We start from the raw sequence: 18,805 nt of genomic DNA on the forward strand, positions 1-18,805 counted from the left end.
TTCAGAATTACAGAGCCAGTGGGGTGTAGGAGGGAGGATAAAGATGTGAAAAAATGTGATACAGTTGTTATTAGAAGACATGTATTTTTTCAGAAATACAGGACTGAAATTCTAGCACTTTTTATTAGCCACAGGCAGGTCCCAGATAATAAAGGCCGAAAGTCTCAAACTAACTAATGATTAGAGGTGGTAAATAGGGCTTTAAGATCTAATTTGCTAAGAAGTTATCCTCTAAAAATTATCCAGATCTGAGTAAAGTATGAACTCGGGCTGTCTGTAAATAGAAAATTATGAACAAGAAATAATGAAGCTGGATACTATATAAGTTAACTCAGTTATTCTTTTGAATAGCAGTAGTTATTAGTTTTTTGTTTTTGTAAATAAGAAATAATGCCTTTGAATTTTTTCAGAAGTGTTGAATGAATTTTACCTGTCCTGAATTTTCCAGCAGTTATTTGTCTGGTATAGTACCTGGCACCCTTAAGTTGTTTGATAAATATTTGCCTAATGTTTTTTGAATGAAAGAAGCTCAGTCCGCCTAAGTATTATTATTTAATATAGTTATCATAAAAATGTAGGGTCTTATTTAGCCCTACATTATTCTTGTAGTAGAACTAGATATAAAATCTTAATTTGCTAATTTTTCCATTTCTGGACACTAGCTCAACTCTTTAGTCATAATCTGTTCTTTGGAATAGATGAAATATTTTATATTTAATTCTAGGAGAGATCAGTGTACATTGTTTTAGGTAATGAACTGTGGTTTTCACTTTAATACAGGGAAAACACATAAACTGAGATTAACAGATACATCGTTCTGGTTTTATGTAAAAGATTAAAGAGTACATTCCTTTTATCTAAAGAGCTGTTGATTTAAATGTTAGCTTGTTTACTCATTTGCAAGGTAGCATCAGAATTAGAAGAAATATGGTTTAAAAATAATGAACTTTTAGGGGTCAAAGGTTCACCTGAATGTCCATAGATATAAGTACTAGGTGTAATGATTTTGATTTCGACAAAAAGAGGTCATTTTAGGTCATGCTCATACAAACTTCTCTTAGCCTCTGGCTATACAACTGATCCATCCCTGGTCTTATCTATAGGTGGATAAAACAAAACAGTTGGAAGATTCTGTCACACTAGATTCATGGAACCTCTAAACAGTTCTCATCATGAAGCATAAGATTTGTGATTTTGACAGCTTGCAGTGAGACCTGTGCTCATGTTCTGTATCTTCTGTCACAGGGAGAAGAAGAGTTTGATATGCCTCAGCCTCCACATGGCCATGTCTTACATCGTCACATGAGAACAATCCGGGAAGTACGCACACTTGTCACTCGTGTCATTACAGATGTGTATTATGTGGATGGAACAGAAGTAGAAAGAAAAGTAACTGAGGTAATATATACTCTTGAGTCTGTGTGGCAAATTTCTTTTTTTTTTTTTTTTTTTGAGACAGGGTCTCACTTTGTCACCTGTGCTGGAATGCAGTGGCATGATTTTGTTTCACTGCAGCGGCATGATTTTGTTTCACTGCAGCCTCTGCCTCCCAGGCTCAAGTGATCCTCCTGCCTCAGCCTCCCGTGTAGTTGGTTCTACAGGCATGAACCACCAAGCCTGGCTAATTTTGTTTATTTTTTGGAGGGACAAGGTCCCACTGTGTTTCCCAGACTCGTCTTGAACTCCTAGGCTTAAGTGATCCTCCTTCTTTGGCCTCCCAAAGTGCTGGGATTAGAGGTATGAGCCATTGTCCCCGACCCCACATTTCTTTTTTTTTTTTTTTTGCGACGGAGTCTCGCTCTGTCCCCCTGGCTGGAGTGCAGTGGCGCGATCTCTGCTCACTGCAAGCTCCGCCTCCCAGGTTCCTGCCATTCTCCTGCCTCAGCCTCCCAAGTAGCTGGGACTACAGGCACCCGCCACCGCGCCCGGCTAATGTTTTGTATTTTTAGTAGAGACGGGGTTTCACCGTGGTCTCGATCTCCTGACCTTGTGATCCGCCCGCCTCTTGACTCTCTACCTCCTCCCCCTTTCCTGTGCAACACTTTGTTTTTCTTCATCTTTTTATTACCAGAGATAGAAGAACAGGGTTAGAAATTAGACTTCCTGCTTTCTAAAGCTTTCCCCAACCGTAGGTTTGCTGTTTGACCGTTGGTTAGTTAATGAGTACCATCATGCTTTCCTTTTCTGTAAAGAAGAGATTGATAAATCTCTCTCATGTATAAAGATTGTATGTATTATTTTAAATCCTTAGAAACTCAAATGAAGTTTAGCACACTGTGTTTAACTACCTGTGTTTTCTCACATATTTTCATGTCTACTCATTCTGTTCTTTGTCACTATCTGTGTGTGGTCATAGACGTGTTGGTAAGAAATGCACCTTTGTTTTTTAGTGGGATTCATTATAGACTAGTTACAAATGTCAACTCAGTATTGGCATTTAGTGACTATTTGTTATATTGAATGGCAAAATATGCTGACTTTGTTTACATCTAATAATGAGAGAGGTTAGACAAATTTTCTAGAATTAAAGATCTGGGACCTTTGTTGGTATATGTTAAGATCTGGGAACCATTTTATTAGTTGGTAAGAGGCACAGCTATTTTCTTTTTTTCTTTTCTTTTCTTTTTTCTTTTTTTGAGACAGAGTCTTGCTCTGTCACCCAGGCTAGAATGCAGTGGTGCAATCTCAGCTCACTGCAACCTCTGCCTCCCGGGTTCAAGCGATTCTCCTGGCTCAGCCTTCCAACTCGCTGGGATGACAGGCACTCGCCACTGTGCCTGGCTAATTTTTGTATTTTTAGTAGAGACAGAGTTTCATCATCTTGGCCAGGCTGGTCTTGAACTCCTGACCTCGTGCTCTTATCCACCTCGGCCTCCCAAAGTGCTGGGATCACAGCGTGAGCCACCGCGCCCAGCAAGGCACAACTGTTTTCTTCCTTTACCCAGATACTTTCTTTTAATTCTATCTGCTGGCCATGTAGGAGGTTGAACTCAGGGAGAGTTAAATTCTAGTATATAGTTTTATTAAATAGAATATATTATTGCTATTGTTTAGTGGGCTATTGTGGCCTTCATGTCGGATAACATTTGATGTTAGTTTGAGGAATTGTTTGTTTGTTTGTTTGTTTGTTTTACTATCCAGAGATTATTCAGATTTCATCGGTTTTACAGGCACTCATTGAGAAATTGTTTTTTATTCCCTTTTTTTTTTTTGTCACAGAGTCTTACTCTGTTGCCCAGGTTGGAGTGCAGTGGCCCCATCTTAGCCTTCTGGAACCCCTGTCTCCTGGGTTCAAGCGATTCTCCTGCCTCAGCCTGCTGAGTAGCTAGGATTATAGGTGTGTGCCACCATGCACAGCTAATTTTTGTATTTGTAGTAGAGATGGGATTTCACCATGTTGGCCAGGCTGGTCTCAAACTCCTGATCTCAAGTGATCTGCCTTGGCCTCCCAAAGTGCTGGGATTATAGGCGTGAGCCACTGCGCCTGGCCTGTTTTTTATTCTTTGTGTATACCAAATCCCAGAAATAATTCTTTTAAAATACTGCTTTATCTCCATTTTAAAAATGTTTTAAAAAGATTTTTGTTCATGGAACTTTTTTCATGTTATTACTATTTTGGAGAAATTATGAAAAGCAGTTTGCCTTCATGAAAATTTTTGTAACTGTTGTAGTCCATATTAAACTCTCTGCCTAGTACACTACATTAAGTGTTAAACACATTACTTCATTTCTTAAAATACATTTTTTATTTTTATGTTTGGATTGCCCAGGCTGGAGTTGCAGTGGTGCAATCACGGCTTACTGCAGCCTTGACCTCCTGGCTCAAGGGAGCCTCCCCATCGGCCTCCTGAGTAGCTGGGACCATAGGCACACACCACCACACCTGCTAATTTTTGTATCCTTTGTAGAGATGAGGTTTCACTGTGTTGCCCAGACTGGTCTTGAACACTGTTCTCAAGCAATCTTCCTGCCTTGGCCTCCCAAAGCGATGGGATTACAGGCATGAGCTATGGTGCTAGGCCCATTTAATAGTTTATATGGTGCTTTCTAAAGTATATTTCTGGAAACAGCAGGCCTCTTAGACAGTTTGATGGAAGGAAAAGATTCCATGGTCATAAATAAGTTGGAGAAACACAAAACACTCTCTTAGTCTGTCTTCTGTTGCTATTAAAACACCTGAGACTGGGTAATTGATAAATAAAAGAAATATATTTCTTATGGTCTAGGAGGCTGGGAAGTCCAAGGTCAAGGGGTTACATCTGGCGAGGGCCTTCTTGTTGGAGGGGACTCTGAAGAGTCCCGAGGCATCACAGGGTATCACATTGCCAGGGGCCTTACAAAAGAGAACCAAATTAGTTTTTGTAACAGACTCACTCTCGTGATAACTAATCCACTCCTGTGATAACTCATTAGTCCATTAGCTCATAATTCTGTTAATCCATGAATGGACTAATCCATTCATGAGGGCAGAGCCCTTATGACTCAATCATCTCTTAAAGGTCCTACTTCTTGATACTGTTACATTGGGTATTAAATTTCAGCATGTGTTTTGTAGGGGCAAACGTTCAAACCATAGCATGCCATTAATCCCTGTCCCCACTAACATGAAAAATCACGTATTACCGTATTAAAAGTTCTAAGAAGTCCTCTAGTAAGGATACCTATTTTATTCTGTTTAACCCAGCACTTCCCAAACTTATTTTTAAAAGCAATACCTGTTTTTTCCCTATGGAAGATAGTTTGGGAAGCACTACCATACTTAAATAATGATAGTGACTAGCATTTATTGAGCACATACTATGTGCCAAGCATTATTCTAAGCACGTTAGTGAATTAACTTATTTAATCCTTAAACAACTATGCTATGATAGATCCAGTTGTTATTCTCATTTTGCAGATGTGGAAACAGAAGTATATCAAATTAAAATAGGCCACTGAGAATGATGACAGAAGTAGAAATGGGGAAGATAGGCTATGAAGCTAAGGTCTTCATGCATGAGAGAGGGTGATTTGGAGAATGTTAGTGGATAACAACTAGGGAGGGGGTGAAGATAGTTTTAAGAAAATGGCAAATAGTGGTTTTGAAGGAGAGGAGGTGGGGAAATAGAAATGGTCTATAAATGGCAATGGGGAGCAAGGAGGTATCTCATCTCAAAATTCTTGAATGGAGGTTTGCCTGAAAGAAACCAGCCTCTGCTAGAAAGAGCTGTAGGAGATGTGAGATGCACTGGGGATATCTAGGATTCATTCATTGAAGGCAGAGAAATGAAGGGAGGATCATAGATTGTTTTGTATCTGTTGAATTTCAGGTGTTTGTGGTAAATCCAAGGGGAAGCCTTTAGTAGAAATTTGTATAAGCTGAGTCATTGTATTCTTGGTAGATAAGGAAGGATGAGTGTGGTGAGACTGATGAGGGAAAGCATATGAGAGTGAGGAAAGGAATAAAAACAGAGTCTTGGGAAATACTGATTTTAAAGGCACACACAGAGAAAGAGGAACCCGGAGAAGCATAAATAGAAGTAGCCAAAGAGGTAGACCAGAAGAAAGAGAAAAGTGCTTCTGTGGATTTTAGAGGAGGAGAGATTTCTAAGAAGGAGGGATCAGAGATAATTATTTAATCATTTTATAGTATTATGTAAATATATACGTATGTGTGTCATTATATACTGTCTCCCCATGGAGATTGTTTTTTTTCGAGGTGGAGTCTTACTCTGTTGTCCAGGCTGGAGTGCAGTGGCACGATCTCTGCTCACTGCAAGCTCTGCCTCCCAGGTTCACAAGTGATTCTCCTGCCTCAGCCTTTTGAGTACCTGGGGACTACAGGAGTGTACCAACATGCCCGGCTATTTTTTTTGTGTTGTTTTAGTAGGGATGGGGTTTCACCATGATGGCCAGACTGGTCTTGAACTCCTGACCTCAGGTGATCCACCTGCCTCTGCCTCCCAAAATGCCTGGATTACAGGCGTGAGCCACCGTGCCTGGCCTCCCAAAAGGAATTCTAAACTCTATGAGGGAAGGATCTATCTTATCCGTTTCCATATCCCCTCTGGCAATTAACATAATATTGCGTAAACACTCTAGACTAGGAAGGCAGATGTGTCATACTCATGCTATAATTTCTCTGTGCTGTGCCCATGGTGGGCACTGGTGATTGGTCTTAGAATCTTTTCCCACTAAGTCTGGGATTTAGCCTCCAGAAGACTTCTTAAAACTGAGCACCAGGCAACTACTACCAATTCGTCAAAGTAGGCATCTGAGATAAAGCCAGTTTGACTTTCTTGTAATCTGTAGATACTTACAACCTTTTTGTCCTTCATTTTTCCAAATGGTAATACTATTTTAGCCTTTTTTTTTCTTTTTTTTTTTTTTTTTTTTGAGATGGAGTCTCATGCTATTGCCTAGGCTGGAGTGCAGTGGCATGATCCCGGCTCACTGCAGCCTTGACATCCAAGCTTAAACGATCCTCCCACCTCAGACTTCCGAGTAGCTGGGACTACAGGTGTGCACTCCCACGCCTGGCTAATAGTTTTATTTTCATATGGAGACTGCTTCTCACTATGTTGCCTAGGGTGGTCTCAAACACCTGGACTCAAGCAATCCTTCCGCCGTGGCCTCCCAAAGTGCTGGGATTACAGGTGTGAGCCACCACACCTGACCCCTTTTAGCCTATTTTTGCATATACTTTTCTATTGCCTTGATCAGTTATTGAAAGGTAATGGGAAATAACTAATGTCAAAACATGTAATGCTGTCCACTGTTAATGAAGTACCTAGAAGGGCTCCTGACCACTCGTGTTCTCTTCTCACTTGCCTACCTCCTTGCCTGTCTTCTCTAAGATAAGAATTTACCTCTGTCTTCTCAGTTAGAATGCTTGCTGGTAGCCAGAGGTTGTGAACTTATCCAATAAAAAGATAAACTCTTTCTTACCAATATAGTACCAGCTTTATATTTTATTGAGATACAATATAGTTCCATTAGAATGAACAATTCTTCTCAGAATCACCTGGGGGAGGAAAAAAAAGAAAAAAAAAAGAACAGATCCTAAACGTTCAGTGGCTTTTGAAAATTTTATGTAACCACTGCTCAAAACAGATACAGAACATTCCCATTATTCCAGAAAGTCTCCTCCTGATTCTCACCTTTTTGAATTACTTTGTGCCATCTGTAGGATTTTCCAACCATCATACTAGCATTGTGTTATTATGGCATCTTTTATCTTCTGTATCTACTTTTTCCTTGCAGGAGACTGAAGAGCCAATTGTAGAGTGTCAGGAGTGTGAAACTGAAGTTTCCCCTTCACAGACTGGGGGCTCCTCAGGTGACCTGGGGGATATCAGCTCCTTCTCCTCCAAGGCATCCAGCTTACACCGCACATCAAGTGGGACAAGTCTCTCAGCTATGCACAGCAGTGGCAGCTCAGGGAAAGGAGCCGGACCACTCAAAGGGAAAACCAGCGGGACAGAACCCGCAGATTTTGCCTTACCCAGCTCCCGAGGAGGCCCAGGAAAACTGAGGTGCAGACAGGGTCTCCAGAGAGAGAGAACCACAGCAGGGGCAGGGTTGCTGACATTTTAATATCACAGGAAAAGGGGAGTAATGGGAAATCCCCCATCCTCCATTAAAGATAAATCAACTTCCCCTCCTCGCTGTTGGCCCTCTTCCTGTTTTGGGTTTGCATGGGACGTAGGGTGGAGCCTTGTGGCAGGTAGATTTCAGTGGCAAAGCAGCCCCTGAGAAAATGTAGGTAACAGGGGAGGGGACTTTCGGGAATTTATCATCTGGTGGGCACATGCTCCTACCACAGCCTTTTTATGATTTAGCTGGGAGTACAGGAAGTTTGGGATAATAGCCCCAACTTAATATATCCCCTAGCTTTTTGTTATTCTTTGCAGGTGTCCAGAGCCTAAAGTAGAGGAGAAGGCATAGCAGAAATGGGGTGTGCTGTTTTTGCAGCAGCAGTAGGAAGCTTTGTCAGAGGGAATAGACTTACATGAAGGAGAATGTCCTTTACTTGTTATCCCACGCTCCCCACTCCCTGGATGAGATTTGGTGGTGGGTGTGTGAACCAGCTTCCTGCTGCCCCGAAGGCTCAGCACATGTAGGCCTGTCATGTAGTCTGAGGGCCACGGGGAGACTTTGCGAAGAAAAGATTCAGTAGCAGGTGCTATCAGACTAACTTGTCTTCATTCTCTAGTCCTAGAAAAGGGGTCAGTCAGACAGGGACGCCAGTGTGTGAGGAGGATGGTGATGCAGGCCTTGGCATCAGACAGGGAGGGAAGGCTCCAGTCACGCCTCGTGGGCGCGGGCGAAGGGGCCGCCCACCTTCTCGGACCACTGGAACCAGGTACCTGGGTAGTGTGAGATATACTTAGTCTATTACTTGTTCAGAAAAAAAGGGAATAGAGAGAAGAGAGGGGAGTAGAGAGTTTGTGGGGTATCAGGAGGGAGAAGAGGGGCCCATAGTGACTGGGGAGTGGGTAGGGATCAGAGCGAGGCCACAGAGAGACCAGGCTCGTGCCTGTGATGGGGTTTTCAAAGAATGGGCTGAGGAGACCCATGGACAAAAGAGTGGGAAAATTGGTAGATATGTACTTCTGTGTTCTTGTTCTCACTGGCTTCTCCTATCCCTTATCTCTCTTTAGAGAAACAGCTGTGCCTGGCCCCTTGGGCATAGAGGACATTTCACCTAACTTGTCACCAGATGATAAATCCTTCAGCCGTGTCGTGCCCCGAGTGCCAGACTCCACCAGACGAACAGATGTGGGTGCTGGTGCTTTGCGTCGTAGCGACTCTCCAGAAATTCCTTTCCAGGCTGCTGCTGGCCCTTCTGATGGCTTAGATGCCTCCTCTCCAGGGAACAGCTTTGTAGGGCTCCGTGTTGTAGCCAAGTGGTCATCCAATGGCTACTTTTACTCTGGGAAAATCACGCGAGATGTCGGAGCTGGGAAGTACAAATTGCTCTTTGATGATGGGTACGAATGTGATGTGTTGGGCAAAGACATTCTATTATGTGACCCTATTCCGCTGGACACTGAAGTGACGGCCCTCTCGGAGGATGAGTATTTCAGTGCAGGTAATGAAAGAAGCAGAGTTTGTAGAGATTTTTTTGTGCCTTGGGGCAATACTCTGTTATGTTAGTAATTACCAAGACATTACTTGGTTCTTTTCTGGGGTCTCTAAAGTCATAAATTTCATTCCTACAAAATTGGTTACTCTTGCCACTGACTTTTCTGTTTGTTCATTTGTTTTTGAATAAACTTATTTTGGAATATTTTAGATGATTTACAGAAAATTTGCGAAGTACAGAGTACTGCTAGTGGAGTTCCCGTATAACCCTCATCCAGCTTTCCCTATTGTTGACATCTGGTGTTAGCATGGGACATTTGTCAAAACTAAAAATCCAACCTTGGTTTATTACTGTTAACAAAACTTTAGACTTTATTTGGATTTCACTAGCTTTTCCATAATGTTCTTTTTCTCTTCAGCATCCAACATTGCATTTAGTCATTATATATCCTTTGGTCTGCTCTGATTTGTGGCAATTTCTCAGTCTTTTGTTTTTCATGACCTTTTTGTTTTTCATGACAGTTTTGGGGAGTCCTGGTCAGGTATTTTGTAGAATGTCCCTCAATTTGGGTTTGTCTCATATTTTCTCATTAGACTGGAGTTATGGGATATTTTAAAAAGAATGCCACATAGATGGTTGGGTCTGGTAGCTCGTGCCTGTAATTCCAGCACTTTGGGAGGCCAAAGCAGGGGGATCACTTGAGGCCAGGAGTTTGAGACCAGCCTGAAACATAGTGAGACCCTGTCTCTAAAAAAAAAAAAAAAAGAAAAAAGGAACATCAATTAGCTGGGCATGGTGGCACATGCTTGTAGTCCTAGCTACTCAGTAGGATGAGTCAGGCGGATTGCTTAAGCTCAGGAGTTTGAGTCCACAGTGAGCTATGATCATGACACTGCACTTCAGCCTGGGAAACAGAGTGAGACCCTGTCTCTTAAAAAAAAGATGCCATAGAGGTGAAATGCCCTTCTCATGTTATCAGGAACTGGGAAGGTTTGTGATGATGATGTATCCACATGACAGACATCACTGATGATGTTAATCTTCATCACTGGTTAAAGTTGTATTTGCCAGATTTCTCCACTTTTTTTGAGACAGTCTCTCTCACTCTGCTGCCCAGGCTAGAGTGCAGTAGCGCAATCTTGGCTCACTGCGACCTCTAACTTCTGGGTACAAGTGATTCTCCTGCCTCAGTCTCCCGAGTAGCTAGGATTACAGGTGTGCCCCACCACACCTGGCTAATTTTTGTATTTTTAGTAGAGACAGGGTTTTGCCATATTGGCCAGGCTGGTCTCGAACTCCTGAGCTCAGGTGATCTACCTGCCTTGGCCTCCCAAAGTGCTGGGCTTGCAGGCGTGAGCCACCGCACCTGGTCTTCTCCACTTTAAAGTTCGTGTTTTTCCCTTTCCATACTCTCTTCTTTTTTAAAGCTTAACTACCTGCTTTGATTGGAGCCCAGCAGGTGAGTATGGCTGATATATTGAGATATTTTTGCTTAGGGAGAAGTTTTTAGTGCTGTGTCTGTATGCCTGCACATCTACCACTTATTCTCTGGTTTGAAGAACGGTGCCTTTTTATTTTTGAAGTGGGTAATATTGGTGATAGTGAGAGGTTTATGCTTGTTGTTATTGCTTCATGTGCTAGTTCTTTGAATATATTGTCTGCTTTCTAAAATAATTTGAAGATACCTATTTGTGTTGAATTTGTCATTTAAAAACATCTTTCTGAGGACTTTTTGAACACGGATTGGGATATAATGGGGAAAAATGGCTTGCTTTTTTTTTTTTTTTTTTTTTTTTTTTGGAGACACAGTTTCACCCTGCCTCCTAGGCTGGAGTGCAGTGGCGTGATCTCGGCTCACTGCAACCTCCACCTCCTGGGTTGAAAGGGGTTTTTGTGCCTCAGCCCCCCGAGTAGCTGGGATTACAGGCACGCACCACCACCTGGTGGTACGTAAAAGTAGCACCACCTGGCTACTTTTTTGTGTGTTTTTAGTAGAGATGGGGTTTTGCCACACTGGCCAGGCTGGTCTTGAACTCCCAACCTCAACTTAACTGCCTGCCTCAGCCTCCCAAAGTGCTGGGATTACAGATATAAGCCACCATGCCCGGCCAAAAAATGGCTTTTTTTTTTTTTTTTTTAAACAGAGCCTTGCTCTTATCCCCCAGGCTGGAGTGCAATGGCACGATCTCAGCTCACTGCAACCTCCGCCTCTGGGGTACAAGTGATTCAGCCTCCCAAGTAGCTGCGATTACAGGTGCCTGACACAACACCTGGTTAATTTTTGTATTTTTAGTAGAGAAGGGGTTTCATCATGTTGGTCAGGCTGGTCTTGAACTCCTGACCTCAAGCGATCCACCCGCCTCAGCCTCCCAAAGTGCTGGGATTATAGTAGTGAGCCACTGATCCCGGCCGGAAAAATGGCTTTCTATTGGAGTCCATCCAGGCTTCTCTTGTATTTGGAATCCTCTGAGTAATTGTTGTTTGCCCCTTTGTTCATTATTAAATGGGCCACTTCACCTTCTAGTTCTGGATAACACTGTTAGCTATATATGGGATCAGTTGGGAGTAGCACATGGATTGGGGTCTTTTACTGTGACTCATTGTATCAAATGCATTCCTTCTTCTTTTAGGTGTAGAGCTACTCTGAGGGGTTCATATTTGGCCTTTTAAAGACAAAGTTCTGTAACAAGAGTGAACTGTGGCGTCAAGGTGTGGGGATTCTGTGTTCCCATTTCTTGAGGCTGTTTACTAATGTCAACACTAGACTGCTTCTAGTTCTAGTAACTCTTCATTAGTGTGAAGTATATTGTTGGCCTTGGGCTTCTTTGTGTTTTTGAGGGAGACTTTGTGACTTAGTTTGGGGATAGAGATTTAAGCGAGGAGATGAACAAGTAAGGGAAAAGGGAGTGATTCCACAGGATAGATAGAGAACCAAGGCTTGCTTTCTCTGTATTATTTTCCTTGGGTGGGGTAGGCTCTGGGTTTCTTTTAGCTCGTCATTCAAGCATAGGCTAATGGGTGAGAAGAAATTGGACCTTTCCGTATAGGAATGAAAAAATATTCATAGTACTGCCTTGTTTTTGTTTATGTGTGTGGGGGTGTGTGTGTGTGTGTGTATCTATAGCTGTAGTATGTGTGTGTGTTGTAAATTGTTTATTCATTAATAGGAAGAAGTGTTCTTTTTCACAGGATTAGTAATGGGTCCTATCCAAGATCACACAGCTTGGTGGCAGTAGAATTAGGCCTAAGCTCAGGTCTCCTGAATTCTAGCTTAGTTTCCTTTTACATCCCACATTTTGTTCCTTCTAACATAAAGGCCTTATCGTCAGGTTTTGAATCAGAGCAGGAAAGTAGATAATAGAGAGGAAGATTAGGTAGGAGAGGCAGGATCTGTTTCTTCCTTTCTTTGCTCTCTATCTCTAATTTTGCTACACACACAGACAAAACACACACACATGCTGTCTCTCTTAGAATGATGTCATTTTTCACCTACAGCTTCACTCAAGACTTACCACTCAGCCTCCCAGGGAACCAAGAAGGAAAGGTTTAGAAGTTGTAATGGAATTGCATGCCATTTCACTTCATGGAAATCATTTGAACCACCGGCAATCCATATTGGCTGTCTTTGGGAAGTTTTATTTTATAACTAAAGGATACCTTCTGTCAAGAAACTTTCCTTGTCCTAATCCCAGTGTAGTAGCTACATATATCCTAAGTGTTACTGATTGGGATTGACAAGTGGAATTTTGTTAAGTCCTAACTTCAGTCCACTGTTGGATCTCTCAATTCCCTGACTCAGACCTGCTTTGCAGAGCCCTTGTGAGAGGGTGCTGAGGAGCCTAAGACAACAGCAAGCTGCTTTTATGCTTTCTGCCCCCCAGGAGTGGTGAAAGGACATAGGAAGGAGTCTGGGGAACTGTACTACAGCATTGAAAAAGAAGGCCAAAGAAAGTGGTATAAGCGAATGGCTGTCATCCTGTCCTTGGAGCAAGGAAACAGACTGAGAGAGCAGTATGGGCTTGGCCCCTATGAGGCAGTAACACCTCTCACCAAGGCAGCAGATATCAGCTTAGGTAAGACCTTTGCTTCCTGAACAGCTGCTTTTGGGCTTCTGTTCTGCTTACAGTGGGAGGGGGAGTTTCTGAACCTGTCAGTAATGTTTCCCTAACTTTTATTATTCCTGTATGTGGCTTATCAGATGGTGATGAGCTGTCATTTTCTAGAGCTACTGCCTTATCTGTTTCCTTCTTAGTACCGAACAGAAAGTCCTTAGGGTTTTTCTGGCCTCCTCAGTTCTATAGGGGACTAAACACATTTCAGTCATGGCAAAGACTAGATCAAAAAATATTATGGCCTTAAAAAGAAGCTGCTTGGCCTCGTGGGAAGTGGGGGAAGGAACACTGTGGTAGCTGAATCAGGGTCTGTCCAGCTTCTTGGAGTTCAGGACCTCATACCATAGAATTTGACCAACCTTTGGCTTATCCTGCCATAGACAATTTGGTGGAAGGGAAGCGGAAACGGCGCAGTAACGTCAGCTCCCCAGCCACCCCTACTGCCTCCAGTAGCAGCAGCACAACCCCTACCCGAAAGATCACAGAAAGTCCTCGTGCCTCCATGGGAGTTCTCTCAGGCAAAAGAAAACTTATCACTTCTGAAGAGGAACGGTCCCCTGCCAAGCGAGGTCGCAAGTCTGCCACCGTAAAACCTGGTAAGTGCTCCTTTTTGCCTCATTCTTCCTTCATACCATGGCAGAATGCAGGGCCAGCTTCTGGAAAAACGGAGCTTAATATGTGGCAGTGGCCCTTCTGTCCTGTTATAAAGTTGGGGTCCTGCCCAAGCCCACAGGTGATATTCAGGGATAGCTCACTGTATCCCTCCTCCCCCATCCTCTGCAGACTCTAGTGTGGATAGATAGGAAGGCCAGAATTAGCCGAGTGTGGTGGTGGGTGCCTGTAATCCCAGCTACTGGGGAGGCTGAGGTAGGAGAATCGCTTGAACTCAGGAAGGTGGAGGTTGCAGTGAGCCGAAATTGCACCATTGCACTCCAGCCTGGGCAACAGGAGTGAAACTCTGTCTCCAGAAAAAAAAAAAAACAAAACCAGGACTTGATCACACCATTCTTTGACTACTATATGGGTTCTAGGAGGGAAAGGAGAAGTATTGAAATGTAAGCAGATTCAAAATAGGTGTAATTTCTCTTTGCCTGCACCACCATCTTCCTGGAAATTCTGCTCTCCTCTCTCTTGTGCTTGGGCCCTCTAGCTTTCTCAGACTTCCTATTGAAAGGTCATGGCTGGGCACGGTGGCTACCGCCTGTAGTCTCAGCACTTTGGGAGGCCAAGGTTGGGGGATCACTTGAGGTCAGGAGTTCAAGACCAGCCTGGCTAACATGGCAAAACCCTGTCTCTGCTAAAAATACAAAAAAAATTAGCTGGGCATAGTGGCACATGCCTGTAATCCCAGCTACTCAGGAGGCTAAGGCAGTAGAATCACTTGAACCTGGGAGGCGGAGGTTGCAGTGGGCCGAGATCACGCCACGGCACTCCATCCTAGGTGACAGAGTGAGACACCATCTCAAAAAGAAAAAAGATCATATCTCAATGTGCTCTTCCTTCTTCCCATTATCCCCGAAACAACCACTTTCCAGTCCCTAGCATTCAATAATTAAGAAAGGAGTTCATTTCATCTGTTGTTCATTGAGTCCCTACTGTGACCCAGGCCCAGCTGCTATGGGTTCAGGAGATTACAGAGGTAAAATCAGTCCATTCCCTTGGAACTTTCTCAGGCTAGCAAACTGATGAAACTCCATTGATTGTTACATTGTCCTGGCACCAGAGCTCTTTTATTTCCTAAGTATTTGAATTGTGTCATCTCCTTATCTACCCAACTGCTGCTGTGTTTCAGGTATTTAAAAACAATAACAATAATCTTTACTGAATATTTACTGTATGAGGCATGGCGCTCAGTGCTTCACACATACTACTTCACATATAATCCCTATGAAGTATAGGTGCTAGAATGAGTTTTCCAGTTGAAGACTCTGAGGCACAGAAAAGTGGGCTAACTTTCCCAAGATGACAAAGTCAGTCAGGATTCAAACTTTGTTGGTCTTCACTTCTAATTCCAGCCTCGTTCATATAACATCATATTGCCTCTGAGACTGTTTTCTTGCTCCTGGTTTTATTTTAGGGAGGCATGCATGACCTGTCTGTCATCTTAGCCTCCTAATGAACCTACGATTCAGCTTCTCCAGGTCAGGTATCTGTTTTTTTTCTCAAGGACTTACTGGGGCACTCTTGGCATGGGTGTTCTGGCTGGCTGGTTCACTTACTTACCCAGGTGTTGAAAACTAATTCAGTTGAGGCAGGCTATTTTGATGTGGCACCATCTATGTGTAAAAACACTTTATTACCAAGTATTCTCTGCACCATTCTGGTGAAGGTCAGCGATGGGGTGGGACGGTCTGTCTACAAGGGGCATTTCTTGGTAATAAAAAAGTGTTGGGTGTTTTTTTTTTTTTTTTTTCCAAAGGCTGCTTCAAAATATCTCATACCCTGGGGGAAATCAGAGCACGGGACAGAGAAAGTGGGCTGAAGATTTCCAAACATTTTTCACTCTCAACTACTATTTCTTTGTATTAGAACCACCTCTTCCTTCAGATGACCTCAGAAGTATTTGGTGTGGCTATATGAAAACAATACTTGGCTAATTTTCATTTATGAAAACACTGTATACATTATGACTCTGTAAAATTTAAATATGTAAATTTGTTTGTTGTAAATTTCATCCTAGGCCGTTGGTCATTTAGAATGGTTGGCCATTGGAATGGTCTTTGGTTTCTGGCTCAGATAAGTTCATCAGGACATTGCCTACCCATCAGGTCATGCTTGGTGCTGGGGCCTTTTGGTGCTAAGGCTTTTGCCGAGGCAATGGTGTATATCCCCCTAGTAACTGTGCCCCCTGTCCTTCCCAGGTGCAGTGGGGGCAGGAGAGTTTGTGAGCCCCTGTGAGAGTGGAGACAACACCGGTGAACCCTCTGCCCTGGAAGAGCAGAGAGGACCTTTGCCTCTGAACAAGACCTTGTTTCTGGGCTATGCATTCCTCCTTACCATGGCCACAACCAGTGACAAGTTGGCCAGCCGCTCCAAACTGTCAGATGGTCCTACAGGAAGCAGTGAGGAAGAAGAGGGTAAGGCCTTAGGAATCCCTGGGAGCTCTGATATATAGGCACTTCTTTCTTTTCCAGTCACTTATGAGCTGCTGGTCCCCCTGCTGTATGTAGAGGAGGCAAGGCAAGTAGCAGCTGGGATCTTGGTCATAGAAATTACTCTGTATCCTGCTTTTTAACAGTTTATAGACTGTTTTCACAAAATTCCTCTCAGTGGTTCCTGAAAACAATCCTGTGAGGCAGATGGGAGATAGATCTTATCTGTTTTATGGATGAGGAAACAAGTTTGGAGAGGTTAAAGGTTAAATAACTTTTTGGTTTTTTTTGGTTTTTTTTGTCCACAATAGTGACAAATTTGGGACTAGAGCTCTGTCATTTTAGCCTACTGCAGCCATCCAAGTCAATCGAGTCTGAATGCCCTGCCATTTTCCCCATTTGTGTTCTTTGGGCATCTGCTAGAGCAAACCCACATGGAGGGTAAGGTTCATTCTCCTGAGGTCTGAGACTGGGACTTTGGGTTGCCCGGTTCCTCAGGGTGATTGCAAAGAAACAGCTTCCAGGCCTTTTCAACTCTTGTACCTCTCTTTAACCTTAAATTAAATCTGTACATTGCATTTATTTCTGTGTTGTCTGTTTTTGAGTGAAGGCTGCAGTGGGGAGAAGTCTGAAAAATGTGTGATCTAGGAGAGGGAATGAGCAGATATAAATGTATACACTATAAATAAGTGACTGACAGTAGTATCTAAATGTGTCTGTCAAGGCTAAAGGTCCAGATGGAATGATGTTATACAAGTTAGAGTTCTGACTAATGTTGTCTTGCAAGAGGGAATTGAATTAGGCAACATGGTTATCATAAAATAGCACCGCTGGAGATCTGTGAGGGTTGGCATTTCAGGTACGTGGATGACTCTTTCCTAATTAACCAAAACTGTATCTCACCACCTGCAGCCATGTGTAGATATGTACAAGGACATGGAAAGGATGATCAGGGAGTTGCAATTCAGGTGTATGCTATTAGGAAGGTGCACAGAGTTGTTGAGTAGACAGGCTCTGGTGTGGGAGAGTTGGGCTGTGGGAGTGAGTAGATGTGGTGTGGTGGGATTTCAAGGTTAAGTGTGTGCAACACCTAGCTTGTCAAACTGTCAGATAGGCACAGTGGGAATAAGGTATTTGAAGAGTTTCCTGGACAGGACTAATTAGGAGTCTTTTGAGGATTCTGCATAGAGGCATGTCATGGCATTAAAACAGTGGTCATGGTCATGGTTTTTTTTTTTTTCCCCCTTATACAATATTGCTGGACTCGAAACCAGGACTTCACAAGGCAGCTCTATAGATGTTTTGTCTGTTGCTTGGTTCAGCATAGTCAAGAAAGCTGACTGGTATGAGATGCAGGCTGTCCAGTTTCATTAAAATGTGTGTGCCTATGTGAGATGTAATAAACTCTACTCATAAAAATAAAATGAAGCATTTGGACAGTGTTTTTGAAGGGATCTCCAGGTTTCTGATAGAAGTGTGGTTATGGTGAATGTGTCTTTATGTTGGCGCCCAACAGTACCAGAATCCTTGATATTTTCAGTGTATGAGAATGCTTAGGGGTTTCTCAATCTCAAGAAGGAGGAAGACATCTAATACTAAAACAATCCTCTGCAGAATTATAGTTTTTAAGAAACTGTTTGGTAGGTGTTACAGATAAATGGGAATTCTTAGACACCAGCTTATAACAGAAGCTCAGTAAAATATTTGAATCCATCTTAGGAGATGTATTTATTAATGAGTTTGGTACCTAATCTCGTTGGGTGGCACACCATCAGAGATCCTTCAGACACAGGGATTGACCCTGGAGTTGGGTTTATTTAGTACCTTCACACTTGATTTAGATGGCAGGATTAACAATCTATTCATTTTAGCATCTGGCTGGGCAGGGCACTCATACCTCAAAAATGAAGAAATTGGAACCCAGACTACTCGAGAAAAATTAGAGAAACACACTGCCTAGACAGGGTAATACTTCATTAGACAAATGCAAGGAAATATAATTAAGGATTAACATCTAAATAGACCCGTCCTGGATTAAGCAGACATAAAGTAGAAGTCTTGAGAAAAATGCAGGACTGTGCGGGGTGCCGGCAGTGACTCAGCAGTAGAATCTTGGTGCGAAGATTGTGACGTGCTATATCGAGACAAAACTGAGAAACAGCTCTGCTATATTCTGAGTTTCTTAAAACCATGTAGAGTTTCTGTTTTGGGATTTCTGTTTGAGAAGAATGTGGAGAATGCTGAATCAAGAAAAGAGAATAAAAGTGAATAGGTTGGCTAGTCAGAACTAAGTGGAGATGGAGACCCCTGACATGGGGCCTCAGCACTGCCTGGGCTACACCAGCAGGCAGCGAGGGCACTGAAGGGGGAGCCGTCTCCACAAGGGATCTGCTGTAGGTTTTACCACTGGGTGTGAAGGGGAAGGGGAGTGGTACTGGCATTGAACCTTACGCATTGGATTGGGTTGGGTTTTAAAATTTGTGATAAAAATTTCAGTTAATTAGAACTTAATTTCCCAAAACTCCTAATTAACT

General features: G+C 42.9%; 1 protein-coding gene across 4 annotated transcripts in view; it reads left to right on the top strand.

Moving 5' to 3' along the window:
- The window catches only part of TP53BP1 (tumor protein p53 binding protein 1), a 109,483-nt gene that overhangs the window by 87,213 nt on the left and 3,465 nt on the right, over positions 1 to 18,805 (top strand). For 2 of the 4 annotated variants that reach the window (XM_011989204.1, XM_011989202.1), the window contains exons 18-24: positions 1,246 to 1,398; positions 7,243 to 7,514; positions 8,195 to 8,344; positions 8,643 to 9,073; positions 12,949 to 13,140; positions 13,560 to 13,775; positions 16,041 to 16,256. In XM_011989204.1, the coding sequence (XP_011844594.1) occupies positions 1,246 to 1,398; positions 7,243 to 7,514; positions 8,195 to 8,344; positions 8,643 to 9,073; positions 12,949 to 13,140; positions 13,560 to 13,775; positions 16,041 to 16,256 (1,630 nt within the window). Of the gene's footprint in view, positions 1 to 1,245; positions 1,399 to 7,242; positions 7,515 to 8,194; positions 8,345 to 8,642; positions 9,074 to 12,948; positions 13,141 to 13,559; positions 13,776 to 16,040; positions 16,257 to 16,616; positions 16,713 to 18,805 lie in introns of all 4 variants that reach the window. The other 2 variants (XM_011989201.1, XM_011989203.1) reach the window with 2 other exon arrangements.

The sequence above is a fragment of the Mandrillus leucophaeus genome, unplaced genomic scaffold (genome assembly GCF_000951045.1).
Source record: "Mandrillus leucophaeus isolate KB7577 unplaced genomic scaffold, Mleu.le_1.0 Scaffold35, whole genome shotgun sequence".
NCBI lineage: Eukaryota > Metazoa > Chordata > Mammalia > Primates > Cercopithecidae > Mandrillus > Mandrillus leucophaeus.